Source organism: Cynocephalus volans, chromosome 13 (assembly GCF_027409185.1).
Source record: "Cynocephalus volans isolate mCynVol1 chromosome 13, mCynVol1.pri, whole genome shotgun sequence".
In the NCBI taxonomy this organism is placed as follows: Eukaryota; Metazoa; Chordata; class Mammalia; order Dermoptera; family Cynocephalidae; genus Cynocephalus; species Cynocephalus volans.
The window spans coordinates 103002153-103027323 of record NC_084472.1 but is presented as its reverse complement, the minus strand read 5'-3'; the positions used below and the strand labels follow the sequence as shown (position 1 = coordinate 103027323).

The 25171-nt window shown below is 34.0% G+C and overlaps 1 protein-coding gene across 3 annotated transcripts in view; it reads right to left on the bottom strand.

Annotated features, from left to right (window-relative positions):
- The window catches only part of WRN (WRN RecQ like helicase), a 128470-nt gene that overhangs the window by 25038 nt on the left and 78261 nt on the right, over nucleotides 1–25171 (bottom strand). For 2 of the 3 annotated variants that reach the window (XM_063077195.1, XM_063077197.1), the window contains 10 exons: nucleotides 21304–21405; nucleotides 20915–21007; nucleotides 16897–17038; nucleotides 8522–8692; nucleotides 8346–8443; nucleotides 7493–7580; nucleotides 7062–7135; nucleotides 2783–2858; nucleotides 2450–2562; nucleotides 443–557 (listed from right to left, as the gene is read on the bottom strand). In XM_063077195.1, the coding sequence (XP_062933265.1) occupies nucleotides 443–557; nucleotides 2450–2562; nucleotides 2783–2858; nucleotides 7062–7135; nucleotides 7493–7580; nucleotides 8346–8443; nucleotides 8522–8692; nucleotides 16897–17038; nucleotides 20915–21007; nucleotides 21304–21405 (1072 nt within the window). The remainder of the gene's footprint in view (nucleotides 1–442; nucleotides 558–2449; nucleotides 2563–2782; nucleotides 2859–7061; nucleotides 7136–7492; nucleotides 7581–8345; nucleotides 8444–8521; nucleotides 8693–16896; nucleotides 17039–20914; nucleotides 21008–21303; nucleotides 21406–25171) is intronic. The other variant, XM_063077196.1, reaches the window with a different exon arrangement.

The following is a 25171-nucleotide window of genomic DNA, read 5'->3' as shown; positions in this document are numbered from 1 at the left end:
ATAAGACAGCATTAACTGGAAGGGAAAAGTAATTACAGAATATGCCAAACAGTAAGAAAAACAAAGTGGCTGAGCTCCTTAGAAACTGATAGCAAGAATAACTTTGTAGCTTTAATTTCTAACTACCACATTTGAAAGTAAAAATCAGAATTTATCAACCTAAAATATAGTACTTATTCAAATTTAAAAACAAAACTTACCAGTGAAATAGAAATACGTCTTATGAATGGCCAGGACAACTACTTTAGTATCATCTTTAAAAGTAGATAACTAACATGTTTTTACAATTTACTGTAGAAACGATTTGAATTCATTTTCTAAATGTCAGTATAGAAATGCAAATAAAGGGAGAAAATGTTACTTTTGAAGAGTGCTTTTGAAATGCTCAAAAAAAAAAAAAATGCGTATTTTCTAAGAGCTCCTGCAAAGAACAATATTTTACCTGAACACTATTTACTTGGCAGAAATGTTTGATGACTTCCAACAAAGGCGCCAACATAGTAGCTTTGCCTTCAGAAATACCATCAATCCTTTTTACATTTTCAACCGTAGTTGGTCTGTTGTTGGGGGGAAAAAAAAGTCAAGAAATCACTGAAACAGTGTCACTCCAGCCATATAGCTGATGTTCATCTTCATACTGACATACTCAGTAAACGTTTTTTTCCAACAACCAAAACAATGTCTAAAACAAGCAATCACGCTTTATAAGTTCTTTCTTCGCTTTCCATTATTTAAAGATTTGCTGTTTTAACAATTTATGAATAAAAACACTACTCCCTCCATCACCACAAAAACACAGTACAAACTGGTAAATAGGCCATTATTATAAAAGAACAGGTGAACACCTAATGTTTCACACTATTACTGATTTTATTTCTTTATAGAAATAAAAAGGAAACTATGAGGATCTAACTGAGGATAATTAAGAGGCTAAGAAACTTTCAGAAGAAAGTCTTATTCATTATTTTCTTCTACAAGGTGTTTACCTGTAACAGTAAAACTGCTAACTACTTTAAGCTTTTAATTCAGTATTTCTTATTGGCTCCAATATCCAAGAGATCATATGATATCTTCTTTCTAAAAATCTGCTAATTTAATGATTAGTCTTTTCCCTTAAATATCTTCTCTGAATATTAAAGTGTGGTCTTAGAATATTTATTTTTTAATTAAATAACTATTGTATGATATAGGCACTGTGTAATATCATTAGAAAATTTTGCACTAAGGTAACATCTATTTCGTAAACTTTGGTGACATAAACAATTTTTTAAAAGAAAGCATAATGATGAATACAACTACCAAGCAACTATTCTTTGGAAATAATTTTTTCCAAATATTAATTGCCCAGCTAGTGTTTATTAGGCATTATGCTAGCTGCTGTGGGAGACACAAAGAGATGAGGGACTAATATCTTTATTCACAGAGTTTAAAATTTAGAAGATATATAATTCAGGTCTACCACTAATTAAAAAAAGTAAAATAAAGCATTGTGTGCTATGGAAGCATCTTTAAAATGCATCTAAAAGTCCTTTATGAATTCAAAGTAGAAGAATTACTTTGCTGATAAAACCATGAAAGACTTTACGGAGGAAATAATAATAAAGCTAGATCCTGAAGGATTTCTTAAGAGGAGTTTTGAGGAATCAAGGAAACTACAATGTAACTAAATAAATGGAAGTTGAAAAGGCGTTTTCAACAAATGGTAAACAATCCAGGTAAGATAAACAATTCCAAATTATGTGACTTGGATGGAAAAGTAGGTTTAAGGCCATAAATGGAGGGTCTTAAATTTTAAACAATTTAAGACAGTGAGAAACCACTTAAGCAGAAGTACAATATGATAAAGGAAGACGAATTTGGTACTCATATATCAGATGGAGAGAGAGACAGAGAGAAAGCGAGCTAGAGAGCGAGAGAGCAAGAGAGAGAGAGCACAGTTAGGCTTTTGCAACAGGCCGAGGGTAAATGGTCTTAGCTAACACAGTGTCACTAAGAAGAGGCAGGAAGGTATAGACAGATTTCCACGGAACATTTAAACAAAAAGTTCTGAAAACTATTTAAATAAGAGGAAGAAGGATATATAGAGGAGTGAAAATAACATTAGAGATTTTAAACGTGTAATTAGGAATGTGATAGTACGACTAGCAAAAATAAAGAATTCAAAAAGGAGTTTTGACATTTGGATGAAGTGTGTGTTTGGAGGGTGGACAGCCAATGAGTTAGAGCATATTTATACTGAATCTGATTGCTGAAAATGAAGCTGATTTTTATTCATGAGAAACGTAGGACTAAAGCTCAGCAAAGACATCAGCATAGCAGCATGGGAGATGTGGGAGTCACCTCACAGATGTGACAATTGAAGCCATGGTCTATTATCACTTAATGATATTTTTTATGAATCTATTTTGTTATAAGAAAATAAATCAGAACGTATACAAAGATAGTTTACCTTATTTTGGCCATATCTAGCAGTATCTTATTTGTTGCCAGAATAGCTGGTGGAACATCCATTTTACTGGCATGTTTCTGCCTAGCTTCTACCAATTTGCCATATAATGTAGTCTGAGCAAAAAGAAAAAAAAACAATACTTTTTTTAAGGTGCTTAGAAAAATCCAGTCCTTTATTTTTAGCGCTTCAGATATCACATTTTCCCCTAAGAAGAAAATAAACAAACTATCTCAGACTCTCAGCTAAGGAATGATTTTTAAAATGCTGGTAACAAAATTTTAAGCATGTACGGAATTGTAACTATCTCCTAATAAATGAATTACCAAGTCTTACCTGAGTCTCCTGCTCCTGGGCTGAACTAACAGGTTTTGAGGAACTGTAACACTTTCCTGGTGATTGCACCATGATACTAAAATATTTAAAAGAAATAAATAATAAAAGCTTTTCTTTCTCCTAGTTAACTTTTTTTTATCACCCCTAAAATGAGAGTAACTTTACAAGTCAGTACTAACATTTACTCTTCATAATAACTGTAAGAGAATTTGTTACTAAAATGACATTAGCACAGATTTTAAACATTTTTGGATCAAATACATTCATTATAATGGTAAAGTTAAAATTGTACTTTGAGCTCAACACAAAATTGATGTACTTAAAAAGAGCATTTGTCTATTCTCCTCCTTAACCAAACGCTTTCAAAGAAAACACTTCTTATCCATTCTGAGGATAACTTTTTTGAACATATTGGTTATAACAGGTTTTTATACGGTCTATGAACATTTGTTGTTCACTGACATCACTGATTTTTGGTTGGTGGGGAACATCAGCAAGGGATTAATCAAGTTATTCAGAATTTTCTTCAAAATCAAACGATCAAAAATACGGCAAAAGAAGTCATTTTGTTTTTGACTCCTCAAAAACACCCAAGAGAGCAAACAACATGAAAGGCGCTAGGCAGCCAACTAGATAGAAAATCAATTTCTACAAGAGGCACTTCTCACTGATAAATTAACTGTAAGTAGAAAAGTTTATAAAAATGAAACTGTATAGAATGGCCTATAGAAAAGACATCAAATTTAAAATTCTTGCTTCTTGGGAGAAGGGGAGAATATGTTTGGTATTTAAGAAATACCACTAAAATAAGTAGACTTGAATCTGAGGAACAATAACTCCAGTTCAAAGAATTAGTAATGTCAGGTTACTCAAGAAAATTATAAATTTGTTTTAAATTATATGTTAACATTTATCTAATATTTATGGAAATCTTTATACTAATTATTTGCAAAATGGTATTTTAAGTTATTTCACAAAGGAATTTTGTTATCATATATACTGGCAAAATTCTGGGTAACACATCCCCAAGGCAGAAATACATGTAGAAAAGTTTAATAAAAAATGTGCCTACGAATGCTATTACAAGTATACAGAAGAGTTCAAAATAACCATAGTGAATATTATCAGAGATAAAACTGAAGATACTGTATCCATGAAACAAGAAAACACTATTACACATTATTAAAGAAACAAGAGAAAAAAGAATTTTTAGAAATTAAAAATTTGATAACTAAAATTAAAATTTCACTAGATGAAAGTAAATAAAAAGTGAAGGAACTCCCCAGAAAGTAAAAAAACAAAAAGAGACTAAAATAGGAGAGAAGAAACATCAATAAAAGGAACATTAAAAACCAAGAGAAGGGGGGAAAAAAAAAAAACAATTATTAACACGAGCACCCAGTTTGGCTTAGTAGTATATAATATTTGTGTAGTTATAATAATGTAAAATCATTATAATATTATTATAATAATTCAAAAGCAAATTATTAATATGACCAAACTTATAATTATGGTGGGGGGGGATAAAGGAGGGGAAATCTACCGCAATAGGACATCAATTTCTAAAATTGCTAAGTCAAAAAACAGTAGCCTAAGCATGTCATTTAGAAATACAGAAGCAAATGCCAGAGAAATCAGCTGGAAGATTTAAGAGTGACTGCTTCTGTAGAGAAGAACAAAGTGGGTTGGGGAAGGGTGTAGTGTGGTTTGTTATAAGCCTTTAAGTACTAATTGACTTTTTAAACCATGTACATGTATTATTTTAATGAAAATGTAAATAAATTTTAAAATAGTAAGTTTTTCTTTTTAATGAATATTCATGAGCTACAAAGCTGATTGTCACCCCTGTGGCATGATGTGAGGGCCAGATTCATACTGGCAGCATACCCATTACCAGAAATTGCTTTTATACCCCGTGTCCCCCACCCAATTATCCTCACCTCCCTCCCCCTTCCCCTCCCCCCCCCCCATATTGTATCTCTAGGTATGCTCTCTCCCTCTGCAAGTACAATGCACCACTGTGGTCTTTCTTTCCTTCTTTCTTTCTCTTAGCTCCCACATATGACTGAGATCATGCGGTATTTTTCCCTCTGTGCTTTTCTTAAAATAGTAGTTATAGATATATAAGCATCCTGCTCACTTCTGTACACTAAGCCTATACATTTAATTTCTGGACCACTCCACAGGAATCCCAAACTCAGTAAGTCTATCACTAAACTCCTGATTTTCGCCTTATCCCTTAGACATCCAATCCCTCAAACCTGTTCCTCCTCTTATGTTGCCCAGCAAAGGGAAAGACAACACTACCCAGCAAAGACAGAAACTAAAGTCACCTTGAGTCCTCCATTTTCCTTAACCCACCTATCTTTTCAATCACCAAGTCCTAACAATTCTATCTCCTAAATATCTTACAAATCTATTTCTCTTCATGCCACTGCTACTTCCCTCATCTGTACTGACATCACTTCTTGCAAATACTACTGCAACAGCCTCTTTGTGTCTCTACAACAGCCCTGATCCTCCTGTAATCCATTCCCCGCATAGCCAGAGCACATCAGGGTCTACAGGCCAAATCCATCTATTTGGTAATGCCTGTAAGCTGCAAATGTTTTTTTACATTTTTAAATGGTTAAAAAAAGTCAAAAGAAGAACACTACATGACATGTTACATTACGTGAAATTCAAATTTCAGTGTCCATAAATAAAGTTTACTGCAACACAGCCACATTCGTTCATTTACATATCACCTATGGCTGCTTTAAGGCTACAACAGCAAAGGTGAGTAGCTGTGACACAGGTTTTGGCTCCAATGCCAAAAATATTTACTGTCTGATCCTTTACAGAAAAAGTTTATGAACCTCTCTTCTAAATCATAAATTTGATCATGTCACTGTTCTGCTTAAAACCCTTCCTTAGATCCCAACTGACTTTATAATCAAGTAGAGTACTTGGAAGGAACTGGATATTCTGGCCCCTATTTAATTCTCCAGACTTAAATTTCACCATTCCTTTGCTTCCCACCACCAGGTGATCTCTAGCGGTACTGTTCAGTTCCACAGTCATGTCACACCCTCTCTTGCTTTCAGGTTTTTGTATGTGGGCCGTTCCTCTGCTGAGAAGACTTCCCCTCACTTCACCTAACTTCTACTTAAGCTTCAAGCGTCGCTTCTTTTGGGAAGCCCTGCCTAAGCCTCTATATGTTTCCAAAGTGTTATAACCCTGGGTTGCAATTTTACGTTCTCATCCCTTTATATCCCACTAGAGTGTGGGATATATAAACTGTGGGAGGGTCAGTGACTGTCTCTATCAGTCCCCACTGAATCTCAATGCCCACAATGGGACCTGGCACTAAGAAAAGGCCTAGTGAAAACATAGCAACTGTTTAAATGAAGAAATGCTTCAACATATTGAATGGATATATTGTTTTACATACTCCTTAAAACTTTTTGTTTACATAAAACATAGTAATCCCATACCACATATCCAAACAAAAAGAAATTATTTTGGGTGGGAGACAGATAATATGGTAAACATTTGGTCAGATCCAAAGTAGTGTTATCTAAGCGAGCAAACCATTAAAAGTGCATAGCGGTCTTAGAGCACATTAATTTACTGTGACCTGACATGAATATAAACATAGTCCATTTAAGCACTGACATGGTTTTCAAATTCTCTATCTTCAGATGTTCTGTAATTCTATATGCTTTCCACACTTTCATTAAGTCAGCAAGTGAAAAACTAAGTATAAAAGAATAATTGGTACCTTACCTTTTACTCTCTACCAACTCTTAAATCTACCATTTTATGTTACCATAATACCTTTTTTTGAAAATGGGGTGGGAATACATATTTCCTACAAATATAATTAAATAGTGTTTTAATGCTAGAGACAGACAAATACAGACTTGAAAGCCAGCTCTTCCATTAGCTATATGCTCTTGAACAAGTTAGCTAACTTCTTAACCCTGGTATCTTCAACTGTAAAATGGGGATAAATAATAGTAGCTAACTTATAGGTTGTTGTAAGAATTAAATGAGATATTGCATATGAAGTGCTTAGCAGTTAACATAAAGCCTGGCAAGCAGTAATACCCAAGAACTGTTAGCTATTAAATTAATATTAATATTATCCTTCTGTAAGTCTGCTTTAATAATTGTAATACTAAATGATTATGCTTTAATTTTAACTTCCTTCTGACAATGAAATAGCCCAACATCTTTAGGAAGGAAAAAAAGTATTGATAAAGAGTATAGAAAATAAAAATTTGGAACTCTGTACCTTTTTTTAGGAATGTCACTCCCAGAAGAAATCTTATCAAATGCATTGTAAGAATACATCTTCTCCAAGTTAGACTGCTTTTAAACATATGAAGGTCCATCAAAAAATGAGACAGATTTAATGAGAACATTTAGGAAACAGGCTTATTTTTCTATCAACTATAAATATTATAACATGTAAAAACTCTAAGCCAAATGAGTTACAAGATAGGCTTCAAAGAATCAAAATAATTTACTTTCTCAAATACTTTCAATTCTTCTATTAGCCCCAGAAATCATATACCAGGTATTTTAGTCTGTTTATATCACTTCTCTTTCCAAATTTTATGTTTTCTTATATATACCACTTTTCTCTTTAATTGGAGGGGAATTAAAATATAAAATTTTAAAACAGGAGTTAAATCACTATAGAATGAGATAAATAAGAACTACCTCTTTAAAACAAACCTTCTCCGCAGTTAATTCAATTGGTACTTGATTAGAGGAATGCTGTTCAATGCCCAAAGATATAGTTTTAGAACTGAAAAAAGAGTAAAATTCAATTATCTCAAACGTTAAAATGCAATTATCAAATTTATGAATCATCCTACTCACACTCTCAGAAAGGTAGATGAGATTTTATTACCCTCTTAGAACTGACCATTTTTAAAACTGATTTTTTTTCCAGAAAAAGCTCTGGAAGGTTTAAGAAGCTTGAAAGAAAAAACTCATAAATGATCGATAATATGTAAAGATACTAAAAATAGGCAACAAGTGTATTCTTTCCCCCCCCTTTTACACATAAGAAAGAAATACGGTATATGTGTTCATCAGCAGTGATCTCAATGCTGCTGCTTTCATCAGTGGAAAAGAAACTTTCTAAATACGAACGATGAGCAACTGTTCCCATGATGAACTACTTCCCATCAATCAAGAAAGTATTCTAGGGCCAGCCCGTGGCTCACTCGGGAGAGTGCGGTGTTGATAACACCAAGGCCGTGGGTTCGGATCCTATATAAGGACGGCTGGTTAGTTCAATGGGTTAGCGTGGTGCTGACAACACCAAGCCAAGGGTTAAGATCCCCTTACCGGTCATCTTTTCAAAAAAAAAAAGAAAGAAAGAACGAAAGAAAGTGTTCTAACATTTATCTTTCTGCCACAGACCTCTGCCCCCAAACTGACTAAAATAAGTATGCAAAAGCAAACAGGTAACTCATTTTACCTGTACAGTGCCTGTAAATTGGTATAATTTGAGTCATTTAATAGCAACAAAAAACCCAGAAGTTAAAAAAACTGAAAAATAAACCTTGGCAGAGGAACATTCTTTGGATACAATTCTTCATTAGCTTGAAGGATAAGTGTCTGAGGAGATTCCGTATTAGCTTTATCAAGCCAATCTCTGCCCTATTAAAGCAAGAAGAATCTTTTAATGCATAATAAGAAAAATTAAGTTAAACAGGTAAGACTTCTACAATTGTTTACCTTTTTTGTAAGGGTGCAAATCTTTGTAAATTTGCTATATCCAGGAACTTGTATCAAGAATCCCTCAGTAACAAGCTGATGAGAAAGAGCCTTCCACCAACTCTCTGTTCGATCCTTGCCAGCACCAAAGAAACTATGACTGCGATATTTATCTGGAAGATGCCGAGAATTCTGAAATTAGGAATAAAATCAATATCTAAAAATGCTTATTTAATTAAACAGGTTAAGTAAAACATCTCTTGATTCTTTGTCTTTAACCTCAAATTTCATCTTTAAAAAGCTACAAAATATGTATACCCATCCTGCTTGTTCTGAACACTCAACTCATAAATATATAATCAAAATAGTGTTCCTTTTGTGTTTTAAATAATGGCAGGAAATTTCACAAATAATTCAGATGCATTTCCCAATATATAAGTTTGCATGTTTGGAACACTTAACCTTTGCCATTTAGACCTCTGATTAACATACTCATGTTATTATTTGAAAATGGTGATCATAACCTATAGCTCAAGACTCGAACCACTGAGTTTGTTAAAAGGCAGTGTGACCTAATAGCTACTCATCAGCGAGTGCAGTGCAACAACTCACGGCTTCCACTGCATGGTTGTTACTGTGATTTCGTTCATGATGCACTGCAAAGTTTACCTAATCATTTATGATTTAGCTGTTTCACTGAGATATACCAGTAAAAGCAGGTACATGCTAAATGGTTGATGGTTTTGAGATATTTTTTTCTAAGTGACGAGGGAATCCTATGGGAGATTCTTCATAGCCATTGAGTTCTAGAAATGTTTGGGAAGCTAATCTGTCATATGCAATTCTTTTGTTCTAATGAAGAGGACTCTCCCCACCTTCACTCTCTATAAAGTACTTTTCCATTCCCTGTGCCCTCTTACTGCCTCTTTCATTCATCCTGCACATTTTAATACTACTTTGTGTATGGCAGTATACGAACATAGGGCTTTATGGAAAATTACTGCTATCTAATATATTTGTGGTGAATACAGCAGACTAATCCAAGGATCATTCAAATCTCCATCCACTGTGACTTCTTCAACTGCAGAATCTGGGAAGTTACAAAACACTATTCCTCAAACTTCTTTGCAGCTAGGTTCTGGATGTGATTTAAGTTCCACTAATCTGACGTATATTTGCATGACATGTATCAGCAGGAAATAAGGCAAAAGCTACTCCTCTGCTATTTTTGCAGAAATGCATGATTGTGGAGGTGTTTGCTTTTTTCCAAGAGAAGTTGGCAAAAAACCCAGCATACAACTACTACTATCTTCATAGGCATCAAGAGGCATCCATTTTGTTGATAACAGATTATAATAGGTGCAGGTTAGTTCTCCAAGCAAGCAGAGGTAGAACCTTCCTGATTGTTACAGCTTTCTACTCAGTACAGTACTGTAGTGGCAGCTTCCCAAATTGACAGATAGCTTCTTGATCATAAAAGAGGCAGAAACTCCCTTGGTGGACTATTTTTTAGTGCAACCTTGTCAACATTAACATAAGCCACTTAATACTCAGTAATAAATACCTTTCAGTTTAAATTAGCTAGCATGATTATGAGCTTTCTTACACAAACGCTATGTTTTAGGTTACAGTCATGTTTCAAAAACATTCATCCCTTGAATATGTTGAGGTTACTGTATCCTAAAAATGTCAATATAAGATGCAGTCTAAAATTTTAGAACAGGCAGACTATAATTCAACGTTTTTACATTTTGTCTATACCTTAATAAAAGCTTAACAATCAATGTGTATTAAAATCCAGGGATCAAAATTAAAAGAATACATAGGATGAGTTGCAGCAGACATAACTTAGGCAACTGCAAAGCTCTCTATTATGAACGTATTGGTTTTATTCAACTGATGAGAATGTTATGGTTACAGGTTTATCATTTTGGAATGTTAACATGTGAATACAAGCATTCTAAAACAACTAGAACAACAATGACATACTTAAATGCAAAGATATATCGCTTTAATATTTGAAGATCTTCCCAAGTATATGACTGCAAATAAAAATATATCATAGATAAATATTAATACACGTCATTTACTACTATTTATAAGGCATTGATTTGCAAAACTTAGCCTAAATCAGGCTGTTCCTTCACAGAAAGGAAGGTAGGATAAAATTAGGTAAAGTAGGATAAGTTCCCACCAGAGACACAAACAGCAGTGCCTAGGTAACTAAGTTTCAAACACAGGTTTCCAATAGGTGTAGTTAACAGAGTCTGCAACATGCTCTCTATTGAATCTTAAAAAAAAATAGAAATAGGACTATTTTTATTAAAGTGATTAAATAACGAACTCTGGTATCATCATGATTATATTTACAAAATGTTATTAGAACAAGATTTAGAGAAATATAAACACCCAGGTACAACATGGCACCTTTTTCTTTGCTAACACTTCCTGCCTGTGCTAAACCTGACTATGAGTTGATTTGAGTAGAATGTTTAAAATCAAACATCATATATATAAGACGAACAATTTACAGATCTAATGTACAAACTGAGGACTATAGTTAATAAAGCTATACTGCATTTGGGATTCCTACTGAATGAGTAGATTTTAGCTGCTCTTGTCACATAAAAAGGGGGTTAATAACTATGTGAGATGATGGAAGTCTTAATTTCCCTCACTATAGTAACCATTTTACTATATATATGCACCCCATAACATCAAGTTGTATATGTTAAACATACTCAAAAATTTGTCTACACAAATAAATAAATAAATAAAATAAAACATGGTAGAATTTCAGAGCTGGAAGGAATGCTGGAGCTCTTTGATCTATCTTAGTCATTTTTTACTCATATTGCTAATAAACAATCAGAGGCTCAAAGATGTTAAGTGGTAGCCTAATGTCACACTGTGTATTTGTACTACAGCTAGGGCTGGAACACTGGCCTTCAGACAGGCCTCCAGACTACTAGTTCTAACTTTTTACTACTATATCATGCACATGCATGCACAAGCATACACACACACCAATATACATACACGTGCAGGCTCCTGACCTAGATTACCTGTATTCCAGTCATAGCTCTGGCAAGTTATGCTTCTATTTCCACATCTGATACACAAGTATCATTATAGCTTCTATCTCTTGGGGATGTTGCGAAGATTAAGTGAGTAACCAGGACAAAGCCTGGCTCAGTAATATTAACTTTCCTTTTATTAGTTAACAGCTGATCCTTTAACTCAACCTGAATTTCTTAACCTTGTAGCAGGAGATTTTAATGCTTGCAAACTAATAACACCAAAGGTATTAAGTTGCCTAACTAGCACTTACCAGCTCTCTAGACACCAAAAAGTACTCTTCTAGCTTTTTTTGCTATGCAGAAAAAACCTTAAGTGAATGAGCACTAGTACGAAGCAATGATATTTTTTCTAATCAGTGAAGAGTCCCTTTCCCTCATGATCAATAATTATTGTGAATACTGTGTACTATGTGAATAAATTTACATTGTCTTGTTTCCATGGCAATCAACATGCAGAAAGAGCATCTTTGTTTTAAAGGAATCATATTCCCTTTTCAACTAGAAATCCAAACTGAACCAAGTAACATTTTTTTAAAATAAGAATTGAAACAGAATACACTAAGGATTCTCAACAACAAATATTTAATGATTTCTCACTCTGAGCAAAGCATCTTTCATTAATTAAGTGTTCTAGTTTAACTCAATTTTCCACGTTATTCACTGACAGAGTAAAACTGCCTAAGATAAGAAAGTTGCCATAGATGAATACAGAGACTCAAGTATTAATTATTAAGAAGTGCAAAATTTTATACACACGTACAAACCTTCATTCTGTATCTCTAGATCATTCCACTAAAAATTATAAATTTAAAACTGCCCTCTCCCCTCAACCAGGCATACCACACCTATGCCTCAGGGCCTATCCAGGGACCCGAGGCATGGAGAAGGGGACCGGACCTCCTCCCCACAACCAGGAACATCCCGAGCCAGTGCCTCAGGGCCTGCATGGGGACCTAAGGCATGGAGAAGGGGACCGGACCTTCCTCCCACAACCAGCCACACTGAGTCAGTGCTTCAGGGCCTGCCCAGGGACCCAAAATCTGGGGACCGGATCCCCTCCCACAATCAGGCACACCATGCCAGCACCTCGGGGCCCACCCAGGGACCTAAAACACAGAGCTGGGAACTGGACTCTCCCTCCCACAACCAGGCACACCACACCAGCACCTCGTGGGCTGCCCAGGGACCCGAGGCTTGGAGCCAGGGACTGGATCCCCCTCCCATAACCAGGCACACTGCACCAATCCCTTGGGGCCTACCTGGGGACTCGAGGCATGGATCCGGGAACAGGATTCTCCTCCCACAACCAGGCACACTGTCTGCACCAAGGAGCATGCCAAAAACTTTACCTCCATGTGGGTGGCCCACCACAGCTACCATAATAACCATGGCTGCCGCAAAAGCAGCTAGACACCACAACCACCACACAGATGGTCCGCCAGCCACTGGAGTGCATGGACACAAGGAGAGTCACCAGCAGAGATAAAGAAAAGGATGTCTCTCCCCACAAGGCCCATTTCAGAGTGACAGAAGCAGCATCTGATCTATGCTAATATTGGGGGACCTGATCATACCTCTCAACATTGGACAGATCATCTAGGCAACAAATCAACAGAGTAACCATTATTCTTTCAGAAGAAGAAAAGAAATCTAGGGCAATTAGATGGGGGACAGGGGAAGGGGTGAGGGATGGGGTGAGATTGGACAAGGGGCATAAAGAATGAGTATAATTTGTAAAAATATATATGCTAGCAATATTGATCTGATCAACATATGTCAACGCTGAACCCCCAAAATATGTATAATCACTTTTAATAAAAATTTAAAAAAAGAAAAAAATTTATTATGCATGCAGCATAATAAATGGAAAAAACACTAGACTAGTAGTGAGGAAAGCTGTTTGCTCATCCTGATTCCGGAACTATGTTAACAGTATGACTTAGGACAGATCATTTACCTTTCATTTTAACTCGGTTTCAACTACAGTAAAATAAAGTGATAGGGTTAAATAGTCTTTTTGCCAGTTTTAGTTCTAAGAGACTATAATCTTATGGAATGCTGTCTCAAAAGGGAAATTTTTGTCTCAATCTTTTCCTTTAAAAATCAGGTTAAAAAAATATGGGTCACCAAAACTGACATATTGTGGAATGGGGAAATGTACTAATTGATGGGTGTTAGAATAAACAGAACACGACCCAAGGTGTAAGTTTCTGATAAAAGTAAAATCTCTGCACCAGTACCTGATGGAGAAAAAACAAAAATAAAAAAATAATTTGCCACTTGTCCAGATTAACTATTTTAAAAATTACAATTGTTTTTTATAGTAATTCTGCTGGGAATGCCACATTCTCCTCCACCCTCCTTCTCTCATTCTATCTCTGAATGTCCAAATTGACTATCTCTTGCCAAATCAACTACATCCCCCACAAAATACAGTAGAAAGCTCCAGTGATACCTTCACAGACTTCTCTAATTTCCCGAAGCACTGTCTCTTCAGAACTTCAATTATACTTCAAGTCTCTTCATATGTCCCTTATCTCTTTCTATGCTACATTATAATTATTTCTTCCTAAGGAACGCCTTCCATACTAAATGATAAATCTCATCTAATTTAGTTTTGGATCCCCCATGAAATATAAGATAGCACCTTACACAAAAGGAGATATTTAAGAACTAGTAAAAAAATAGTTATAAACTCCAACTCAAGAAGTTTTAAATCCTTAAGTTCTTAATGTACAAAACAAGCCCATAGCTTTGGTAAACATTTCATTTTTCTTGTTTTGTTTTTGTCTCTTTCCCAGTTCCTACAGGCCAAAGAAGCTCAGAGCTGCCACTCAAGGGCTTCAGAAAATCATTTTGAGCTGTTATTTTACATGAAAAATAAAACCAAAAGATAGAGTAACAAAAATAAAAAATTATCTCTAGGAATATACTTCAATCAGATGAAGTAGTATGTCCAGAAAATTACGTGGATAACCCTCTCCTGTTAGATAGTTTGAAAATTATAAAGGATGATTAAAACTACCATCAGTTTCAATAGCTGCCTATAGTCAAATCATATTTTATCAAGAGTGTTATCTAATTCTGGGGCCATAATAAGTTTAGCACTTTGATAATGTGATCAGGAAAAAGGTTTCACCTAATCTCCTGGTAATGCAAATTAATGACTATGTTTCTGTTTTCTAATCTATAAAACTAAGGTCATTGCATATCTTATCACATTTACACAAGGTATTTAAAGATTTTTACATGGTGAGCTGTTTAGAAAGCCGAAACATAGTTCCTCAAGCAACACATTTATTATTTAATTTCTAATCAAACTTGTGCTTTAAAAATAAAATTTAAAACTCCACTCACAAACTCCTGGATAGATTACAGAATTACTTACACTGTTTAGAAAAATCTTTCACAAGAGGAGAATCATGTGCTGCTGAAAATATATTTTTTATATATTTTTATATATTATTTCTTTAAATATACTCCAATAGTTCTCACTTTAAGACACTTATTTTACAAATCAAGATTACCTACAAAGATATTAATTTTTCTTAAATTGGTTAAAGGGAACAATTTACTAAATTCTCAAAGGAATTTATACAACTACAATTTTTTAAACAATATCCCAGTAGATCTTGGGATCACTGAAATGATGGAAGAAAACTTGCCTTATTTGTACCACAGTTAGTGTCTACAAATTTCCATTAAATGGTACTTTATTAAAAAGTTTTACTTCTATCTAGCAAGGGTAGTATAAAATTTCACAAAGGATAAACTTCTTAATTTGAGGACTCCCAGAAGAGACTGTCATATAAGCAGTCTGACTTGGTTTTCAAATAATAGGTGAAATCTAATCCCTCTTGTGACCAGTTCAAGTTTGTCTAGGAGCCCACTTACACTTATTTGTTGATATTGGATATGGTTGGATTATACCAAATTAAAACAAGGATAATTTTTATAAATTATACATTCAACTGGGATACACAGGCTTTGAAGGCCACAGAAACAGAAGAAATTTTCATAGATCTCAATTATATTTAACCTATATCTTGCAACTTAAATTTGTTTACAAAAAATATAGTATCATTCATAGATGCTAAACCAAAGTTCCTTAAGCAACATTTTTACTATTAGATTTCTAATGAAACTTGTGATTTAAAATCAAAATTTTAAACTCCATTCAGAATCTAAAAACATCAGTACATAAAATGTTAACATAAATTTTCAACACATTTCAATAAAATTATTTCACAACTAATTTAGTTTTTGTGTTTGCTTGTTTGTTTGGGCATCTGACCAGTACTGGGATCTAAGCCCTTTACCTTGTTGGTACTGCACCACTCTAACCAACTGAGCTATCCAGCCAGCCTGTTGGTCACCAACTAATTTAATATGTTCCTTTCAAACAAAAACTAAGAAAATAAATATTTATGTGAAGCACAAGTATTTAACAAATAAATGCCTACCTAAATAATTTTTTAAATTCTACATGCAAAATGAGAATTTTAATCTCCATTTTAAAATAAATATGCATATTTACAAAGTATCCTATCTTCCACTCTTAATTTATTTAACTAATATCAATATATAATATTTAGCTTTGCTTTAGAGACTTCTAAATCAGCAATAAAATCATATGTAGAAACAAATGGACTACAGAAAAGGCTCTTTGACTGTAAGGGTCATGTCTTAATCACATCTGTGCCTGCAGTTGTTAGCATAATGTTGACACATGAATCACTCAAAAAAAAAAAAAAAAAGTAGTTGAATTAAACTATTTATTCATTGGTAAAGTAAAAAATAAAAATAAAAATAAACTTTCTTAGGCTTTTAAATACTTTTGATGGGAAACAGAAGGAAAGAAAAAAGTATACTGCCAAATATTGTTAGTGTGAATTTAGACATTTACAAAATAATCCCTGAAACTAAAGTTTTAGTCAAAGAATTTAATAGTTTCCTAGGCACAAAAAGATATAATTTTTGTCCTACCTGTCCCTTGACAGGTTAACTTTTCTTCATTATCCTAAGAAAGACCAGTCTAGGGATTCATGCAACTGCAGTGTGATAAACTAATACAATCTTCCAGAGTGAGGTACAGAACTGAACATCAGCTTGGAACATCAAAACAGCAGCAGATGTTACACACACAAGCTCTGTCAAAAGTAATGAATGCTGTGTATAATATGACTTAATATGATTCTCTGAGTTTCTAATAGCTCAGCTAAAGCCAAAGCTACAATCACAATATAGCAAGCCTCTAAAGAAAAGTGTTATAGGAGTAAATGATAAACCATGAAGGTGATTCACAGATATACTTACAGATCCTCGGAGAAATAAAATTGGAGCCTTAATTCCAAACTTTTCACCTAAGATGCGCACAGCAGATAACAGCTGAAATGCTTGTGGACCAAAATCCTGGGATGTGTTTTCTGAGTCATCGAAGGAATAGCAATGACCCAATCTAAATAAAAATAATAATATATTAAGAAAGTGGCCAAGGCATGCACCCTTTAGCAATAAAAAGATTTAGTGTAACAAAGTAAAAAAAATCTCAAACGTGCCAACTGCTTCAGAAGCTACAAAGTTCATTACAACCAAGCACATTTCAACTATCTAAAACATGAAAAATAAACTAATCACAGAAATGTTATGCTGTTAGTTTTCAAGCCTAGTGCCCTAGAAGCCAGGTTTCACAGGAGCTGACAGCTGTAGACAGAGGAGGAAAAAGTTCAAGCAGGCAGGGCTGCAGGATTACAGCTAGAACATTTTCACTCGATCAGTTACATACATATTGGACTTTTCTGCTAGATCTTGCTGGAAAAAAAAAGGTTTGTAGCAAAAAAAGACAAGCTTTTAACTTAAGAAAACAAATCTCCTATGCAATAAATTGTTAGCTTAAACTCTAATGACTATAAAATGTGACACAAAGATTATAAACCTTTCACTTAAGTATATTTAGAAGTTAAATTCCTAAGACATCCTTCAGATACATTTGAAATTATCACTAATACAAATGAGAATTCTTTAAGTAGGCTGAGAACAAAAAAACCTCTTAGAGAAAATCAACTAATACAGTACAACTAATTCAATTGCTTTCCTTATAATAAATATCTTTGAAATAGCAATACGAATACATTTAATATTCCAGATATAATAATGTGTTTGGGGGGAAAACTCTACGTTCAGGTTTATTCTCCTATTCTAACCTCTTTAGCTGATTTTCTTTTCTAATATGACTATTTAAAGCTACCAAATTCCCACAGAGTACTATTATGCTGCATCTTACCAGTTTTTATATGTATTATTGCAATTATCACTAAGTTCTAAACATTTTTTAATTTCCAGTTCGATTTTTTCTTTGATCATGAGTTATTTAAAAGTGTTATTTTTCATTTCCAAATGCATGAGAATTTTTGTTTATCCTCTTATTTACTTCTAAATTAAATTGCATTTTGTGGTGCTGATAAATTAAATTGCATTCTGGTCAGAAAATATGGTGAGTTTGATGCCAATTCACAGAAAATTTTTGAGACAAGCTACAGTCTAGTACAGGGGTCAGAAAATTTTTTCTATAAAGGACCAGATGGTAAATACTTTGGGCACTGTGGACCATGTTGGGCTTTGTAGGCAACTACTTAACTCAAGCAGCCACAGATGACATACAACAAAACAGCATGGCTGTATTCCAAGAAAACTATTTTTTACAAAAACAGGTAGCAAGAGGATTTGGCCCACAGCCAGTCTGTCGATCCTTGCTCTAATACATAGTCAATTTTTATAAATAGTCCATGTATGTTTGAGAAGTGTAGATTCTCATTCAGTGCTTCCCAGTGTGCTGCAACTGGATTCTAGGTGTGCTGAAAGGTTATTCACTCCAGACCTTAGGTTCTGCACAGAACCTGGACTCTCACAATTAGCTCAGTGTGCTGTACAAATATTATCTTTTACTACGTGGGTCATGAAGAAAAAAAAATTTGAGATACACTCCTCTAGTTGCTTAGTCTAGGATTCTGTATGTGTCTGATAAATCAAACTTGGTACTGCATTGCCAAATTTTCTACAGCTTACTAATTTTTTGATTGCCTAACCTACCAATAACTAAAAATTATACCAAACTCTCCCACAATGATGGTGGATTTGTTGATTTCTTCCAGCTGTTCTATCAATTTGTGCTTTATATGTTTGTAGGGGTTTTTCTGTTTGTTTTTTTAAGGTACAAAGAACAACTACATCTTCTTGATAAAGGAAACATCTGAACTAGAGAATTTTATTTTCAGAGTTTTTTAATAGGAATTCCATCTCTCTAATGACCCGTCAGACTATTCATGTTATCTGTTTCACTGTGGGTGAGTTTTGCCAATTTGAGGTTATCAAGGAATTGGTTCATTTCTTCTAAATTGTTTATGTGCAATGGATTATTATAGTGTTCCTTTATTATCTTTAGTGTCTGTGCCTGTAGTGAAATTCCATCTTTCATTCCTGAATTTGGAAGTCTGTGTCTCCTTTTTGTCCCTATCAATCTTGTTAAAAGTTGACATCAATTTTGTTGATCTTTACCAAAAAATGAGCTTTTAAGTTCACTGATTTTCTCCATTGTTTCTCTGTTCTCTATTTCACTGATTTATACTTATCTGTATTATTTCCTTCCTTCTGCTTACTTTTGGTTTATTTTGCTTTTATTTGCTTGTTTCTTATGTTGGAAACTTAATTACTAAATTGAAACCTTTCTTCTTTTATAAGTATTACTATAAATTTCCTTTGCTGCATTACATTAGCTGCATCCTACACATTTTGTAATTTTTATTTCATTTAGTTCAAAATATTTTCTGATTTCCCTTGAGACTTCCTCTTTGACTTGTGGATTATTCAGAAGTATGTTATTTAATTTCCAAGGGTCTGGAGACTTCCCTGTTACCTTCCTTTTACTGCTTTCTCGTTTAATTCCATTACACACAGTCAAAAAATATACTGCATAAATTTTATACTTCTACAAACTTAAAAGTACAATACTTTTAAATTTGTTAAGGTTTATTTTATTGGTTAAGGTTTGTTTTACCCAGAATATGATCCATGTTCATAAACGTTCTATCTGTTATTTGAAAAAAACGTGTACTCTGCAGTTGTTGGGGGGGAGTGTTCTATAAAAGTCAATTAGATCCAGTTTATTGATAGGTGTGTTCATTTCTTCTATCTCCTTACTGACTTTTTTGACTATTAGTTCTACCGATTCCTGAGAGAAGATGTTAAAGTCACCAACAGTAATTGTGGATTTCTCTATTTCTCCTTTCAGTTCTTATAGTTCTTAAATATATATACTTTTAGGATTATATCTTCTTGGTTGTGATGGTTAATTTTATGTGTCAGCTTGGCTAGTGCTCAGTTTGGTCAAACACTAATCTAGATGTTGCTGTAAAAGTATTCTCTAGCTGTGATTAACATTTACAATCAATTGACTTTAAGTAAAGGAGATCACCCTCAATAATGTGTCAGTCTCATCCAATCAGTTGAAGACCTTAAAAGCAAAATCTGAGGTTTGCTGAAGAGGAAGGAATTCTGCCTCAAGAATGCAACATCAATCTTGCCTGAGTTTCCAGCCTGTTGGTCCGCCCTACAAATTTTAGACTTGCCAGTCCCCATAATTGTGTGAGCCAATTCCTTAAAATCAGTCTCTGCATTCCTCCCTCTCTCCCCTCAGTTCCTCCCTCCCTCCCTCTTTTCCTACCCACCCCTCTCTCCACACACACACACACACACACACACACACAATCATTGGCCCTGTTTTTCTGCAGAAACCTGACTGCGACATCGACATTGACATTGGTGAATTGGCCCTTTTACATTATGAATTTCCTTTTTGATCCCTGCTAATATTCTTTAATCTAAAGTCTCCATTCCCTGATATTAAAATAATAATTGCAGCTTTCTTTTGATTAGTGTTTTCATGGTATATAATGTTGCATTCTTTTTTTTTAACCTACTTATATAATTATAGTGGATTTCTTGTGGACAGCACATAGGACAGAATTAAATCAATTCTGACAATTTATGCCTTTAAATGGTATCTTTAGATCATTTAAATTTAATGTAACTACTGATATGTTTAGATTTAGATCTATCATTTTATTTATTGCTTTATCTGTATATATGTAAAGTAAAATACCCTAATATTGTTTGCTTTGTCTTATACTTAAATAAATTCATTATTTTAATTAAAAAACTAAAATATGTATCATTCAACAAAAATTCAATTAAACATGATTTGAAAAGGAAGAGAAACAAAGACTTTTAGAATGTTCATCTACAAGAAGAAATTTAATCTATAAGAAGAAATCTTTACCTGGACCTGCAATTATCACAGCATTTTTCAGTTCCCATTATACCCAAGGAGGCTTTTCGTACATGTTTGTCCTCAAAATGAGACAAGATGATTCTACCCAAGAGAAAATTTTAAATTAAATAAAAGAACAAAAACATATGAATGAATTTAACATATTAAATTAATTGCTGAAAATAATGAGGTGAAATCATCATTAATTGATTCACCTGGGACCTCATTATTTGACTTCAATTTACTTGGGTGCAAAGACTGATTGCCTTAAAAATTCAGCACACATGAAACACCAAAGAAATATTTCTTTAAAATACTTCTAATTATTAAGCAAAACTTTTTCCTTAAAAGAGCACCATCCATAAACCCATGTGATTAATTGCTATAATAATACATACTCCCGCCTACATCTGCTGGAATGAAGATATTTTTCCATCTTTGCCATCATCCTTAATTTGTATAATCGAAATTTTTCATTTTCTATTTTAAAAAGGCGGTACCTGTCAATTAAAAATATCAAAAGAATATGTAAAACTATTAGCAATTTTGTTACTTTTTATTTATTTTACTATTTATTTTTCATAATCTACAAAACTCATACCCCTACCAAAATAAAGAGCATTTCTATCACCCCATAAAGTTCCCTTGTACTCCTTCCCAGTCAATGTCCCCACAAAAGGTAAACATTTTTCTGATTTTTATGAAAGTTGCTTTTGAAAGAATTCTGCCTATGTCTAAATATCAATTCTTTAGCTGCCTTTGAAAAATTATTATAAACCCTGAAGTTTTGCATTTTCATTTATATGCCACATGCTTTTCAGCTTCTAATAAGCCTTCTACTATATATGAATTTTTACCTTTTTCCAGTAAAAGGGTATTCTTTATTATAATTTATCTACTATAAGAAACTAAAAACATCTATGTAAGGAACACTGAAAGAGCCTTATGAACCAAACATAAGCCTTTATCCTACTAGCTCTTCAGCAGACTTCTTAGCTCTCCAAAATAGTCTCTTTGTATTATGGGATATTATGGGAAACCAGTAAAGTATCAGAATTAAAAGTTCCTTTCTCAACCAATTATAACTGATTTTTTATTTGCCATAAGGCTGAATTTATTTTACAATGTTAAATAACATTAAAGACATGTTTGGTTGTGTTTTAAAAAGTCGATGCTGCTACAACTCATCCTGACTCTGTTAATTTCTCATCTTCTATGAAGAAATTCCATGAATATCAAATATCAGATGATGACAATCTCCCAAATAGCTGTACACATCTTTCCAAGAATAAATAAAAGTCTGGGTTGAACAGATTTCAGATATTTCAAAAGAAAGTAATGATTTACCTATAAGACCTAAGTGATAGTACTGATCCTCATCAAAATGAACTTCATTTACTAATATTTTGACTATCCAATCTCCTAGCTGATCAAAATACCCCTGCTCAGTTCTCAAGGGGTTCTGGAAAGTCTGAATGCACAAACGATTCTGTTATTCAAAAAAATTCTTGTCATTTGATATCACCAACCACTATGCCCTTCCATGTAATTTCTCCCACTGTCTCGTTCAACTGTTGACTTTAGTTCCTAGGTTAACCACCTAATCTCATTCCTATTTCAAGAGCTAAAAATCAGTTCCTTTTATGCTTTATTTTAGGAGCTTGTTTGCTTAGCTTACCTCCTCCTCAGATAGAAAGAACATGGAAAACAAATGCCCACAATCTCAGAATTAGATCCTCCATTATACAGTAGTTCCCCCCTTATTCATGGGGCATACGTACCAAGACCCCCAGTGGATGCAAAAACCAAGGATAGAACCAAACACTATATACACTACATTTTTTCGTATACATTCATACCTATAACTTTCACCTTTTCACTTAAAGGAAGCCCTTTACGGCTTCTCTTTGGCATATCCAAATTGCCAGCATCACTGCTCTTGTGCTCTGGGCTCATTATTAAGTAAAATAAGAGTTACTTGAACATGATGAGTACTTGCGATACCACAACAGCTGATCTGATAATCAAGATGGCTACCAAGCGACTGAAGGGTGGGATGGAGCATGACGGCACAAGCTTTCATCATGCTACTCAGAACAGGGCACGATTTAAAACTTCTGAATTATTTCTGGAATTTTATATTTAATATTTTCAGACCAAGGTTGACCATGGGTAACTAAAATCTCGGGAAGCGAAAGCTCAGATAAGAGGGGACTACTGTATTGGATTCAGATAATCTATACTTCACTAATCTTTTAAGTGTCAGTAACAAATTTGAGAAAATAAAACTACAAGTCTCTAACAGCAAATGAAATAAATATTTATTCTTCTTTTGGGACGATAAAAATAGTTAAAGCACAATATTCCAAAGAATAAAAATAATTTGAAAAACAAGAAAGCTGGCCAGTTGGCTCAGTTGGTTAGAGCATGATGCTGATAACTCCAAGATCCAGGGTATAATATCTATACCAGTCAGCAAGACAAACAAACAAAATTCGGGTTCAAAACTATGCTATCTACCTAAGTGAATCACTGTTCAGTATATGCATGTATTGAAACAACACACTGTACCCCATAAATATGTAAAAGTAAATGTTAAAATAAAAATTAAGTAGAAACCAAAAAAATTCAATAAGCAAGAAAAATTCTAAAACAATACCATTAATATAAATAAGTTGGAGACAGTGAAAGATTAAATTGAGATTATTTTGCAAATTAAAAAAGATCATAATAACTATTGGGTTTGACTGTTTAAGATAACAGCAAATGCAGACATTGGAACTTTGCTTGTGGTATGGCTTCTGCAATAAGAAATATAAAATTACATGAGGAAGAAATATAAAATTAGATGATTACATCATGACTGAACAAGTTTCTTCTCTCAGCCATGGGATTCTAGTGTAGGATGGACTCTAACAACCATGTGAATTACAGTGACCTTTCAGTTCAAGACCAGCAATTTCATATATTCTTAAACTTTCTGGTTTTTTCTAGAAAAGGTTTGTCAACAGCAAGTCACAGACCCATGTTCAATCCTTGCTCAATTCTTTTTTATCCTAATTAACACTACAGTTTTATTTCCCCCAGGACTGATGCAAACAGTAATCTATCTGAACTAAAAATTGAAGTATGGTTGTCTGGTATCACTATTTGATTACTAATCACTATTACGTCATGTTCAATCTCAATGAGATAACCATTTAAAATATCTTTTAAAACCTACATAAACAGACTATGTCTATTGGTGAATCTACAAACCCACAATATAAAACTGAGGCTGTTAATGTCTTTAGCACCATTAGCATAATGCACAAATAACATCAGAAATAGCAGGTATCAACTTATGTTTGCTATATCCCAACTTTAATAGTAAAATGCACAGCTGTGTTCTATCCCAATTATTTTATTTTATTTTTTTTTTAACAAAGAAAAACGAAATTTATTCCTTACAGTTTCTTTTTTTTTTTTTAACATTTAAAAACAGTATCATTTTTTTTTTATCTTTTTTTTTAAATTTTATTTTGTCGATATACATTGTAGCTGATTAATGCTCCCCATCACCAAAACCTCCCTCCCTTCTCCCTCCCCCCCTCCCCCCCAACAATGTCCTTTCTGTTTGTTTGTCGTATCAACTTCAAATAATTGTGGTTGTTATATCTTCTTCCCCGCCCCCCCCGGTTTGTGTGTGTGTGTGTGTATGTGTGTGTGTGAATTTATATATTAATTTTTAGCTCCCTCCAATAAGTGAGAACATGTGGTATTTCTCTTTCTGTGCCTGACTTGTTTCACTTAATATAATTCTCTCAAGGTCCATCCATGTTGTTGCAAATGGCAGTATTTCATTCGTTTTTATAGCTGAGTAGTATTCCATTGTGTAGATGTACCACATTTTCCGTATCCACTCATCTGATGATGGGCATTTGGGCTGGTTCCAACTCTTGGCTATTGTAAAGAGTGCTGCGATGAACACTGGGGAACAGGTATACCTTCGACTTAATGATTTCCATTCCTCTGGGTATATTCCCAACAGTGGGATGGCTGGGTCGTATGGTAGATCTATTTGCAATTGTTTAAGGAACCTCCATACCATTTTCCATAGAGGCTGCACCATTTTGCAGTCCCACCAACAATGTATGAGAGTTCCTTTTTCTCCGCAGCCTCGCCAGCATTTATCGTTCATAGTCTTTTGGATTTTAGCCATCCTAACTGGGGTTAGATGGTATCTCAATGTGGTTTTGATTTGCATTTCCCGGATGCTGAGTGATG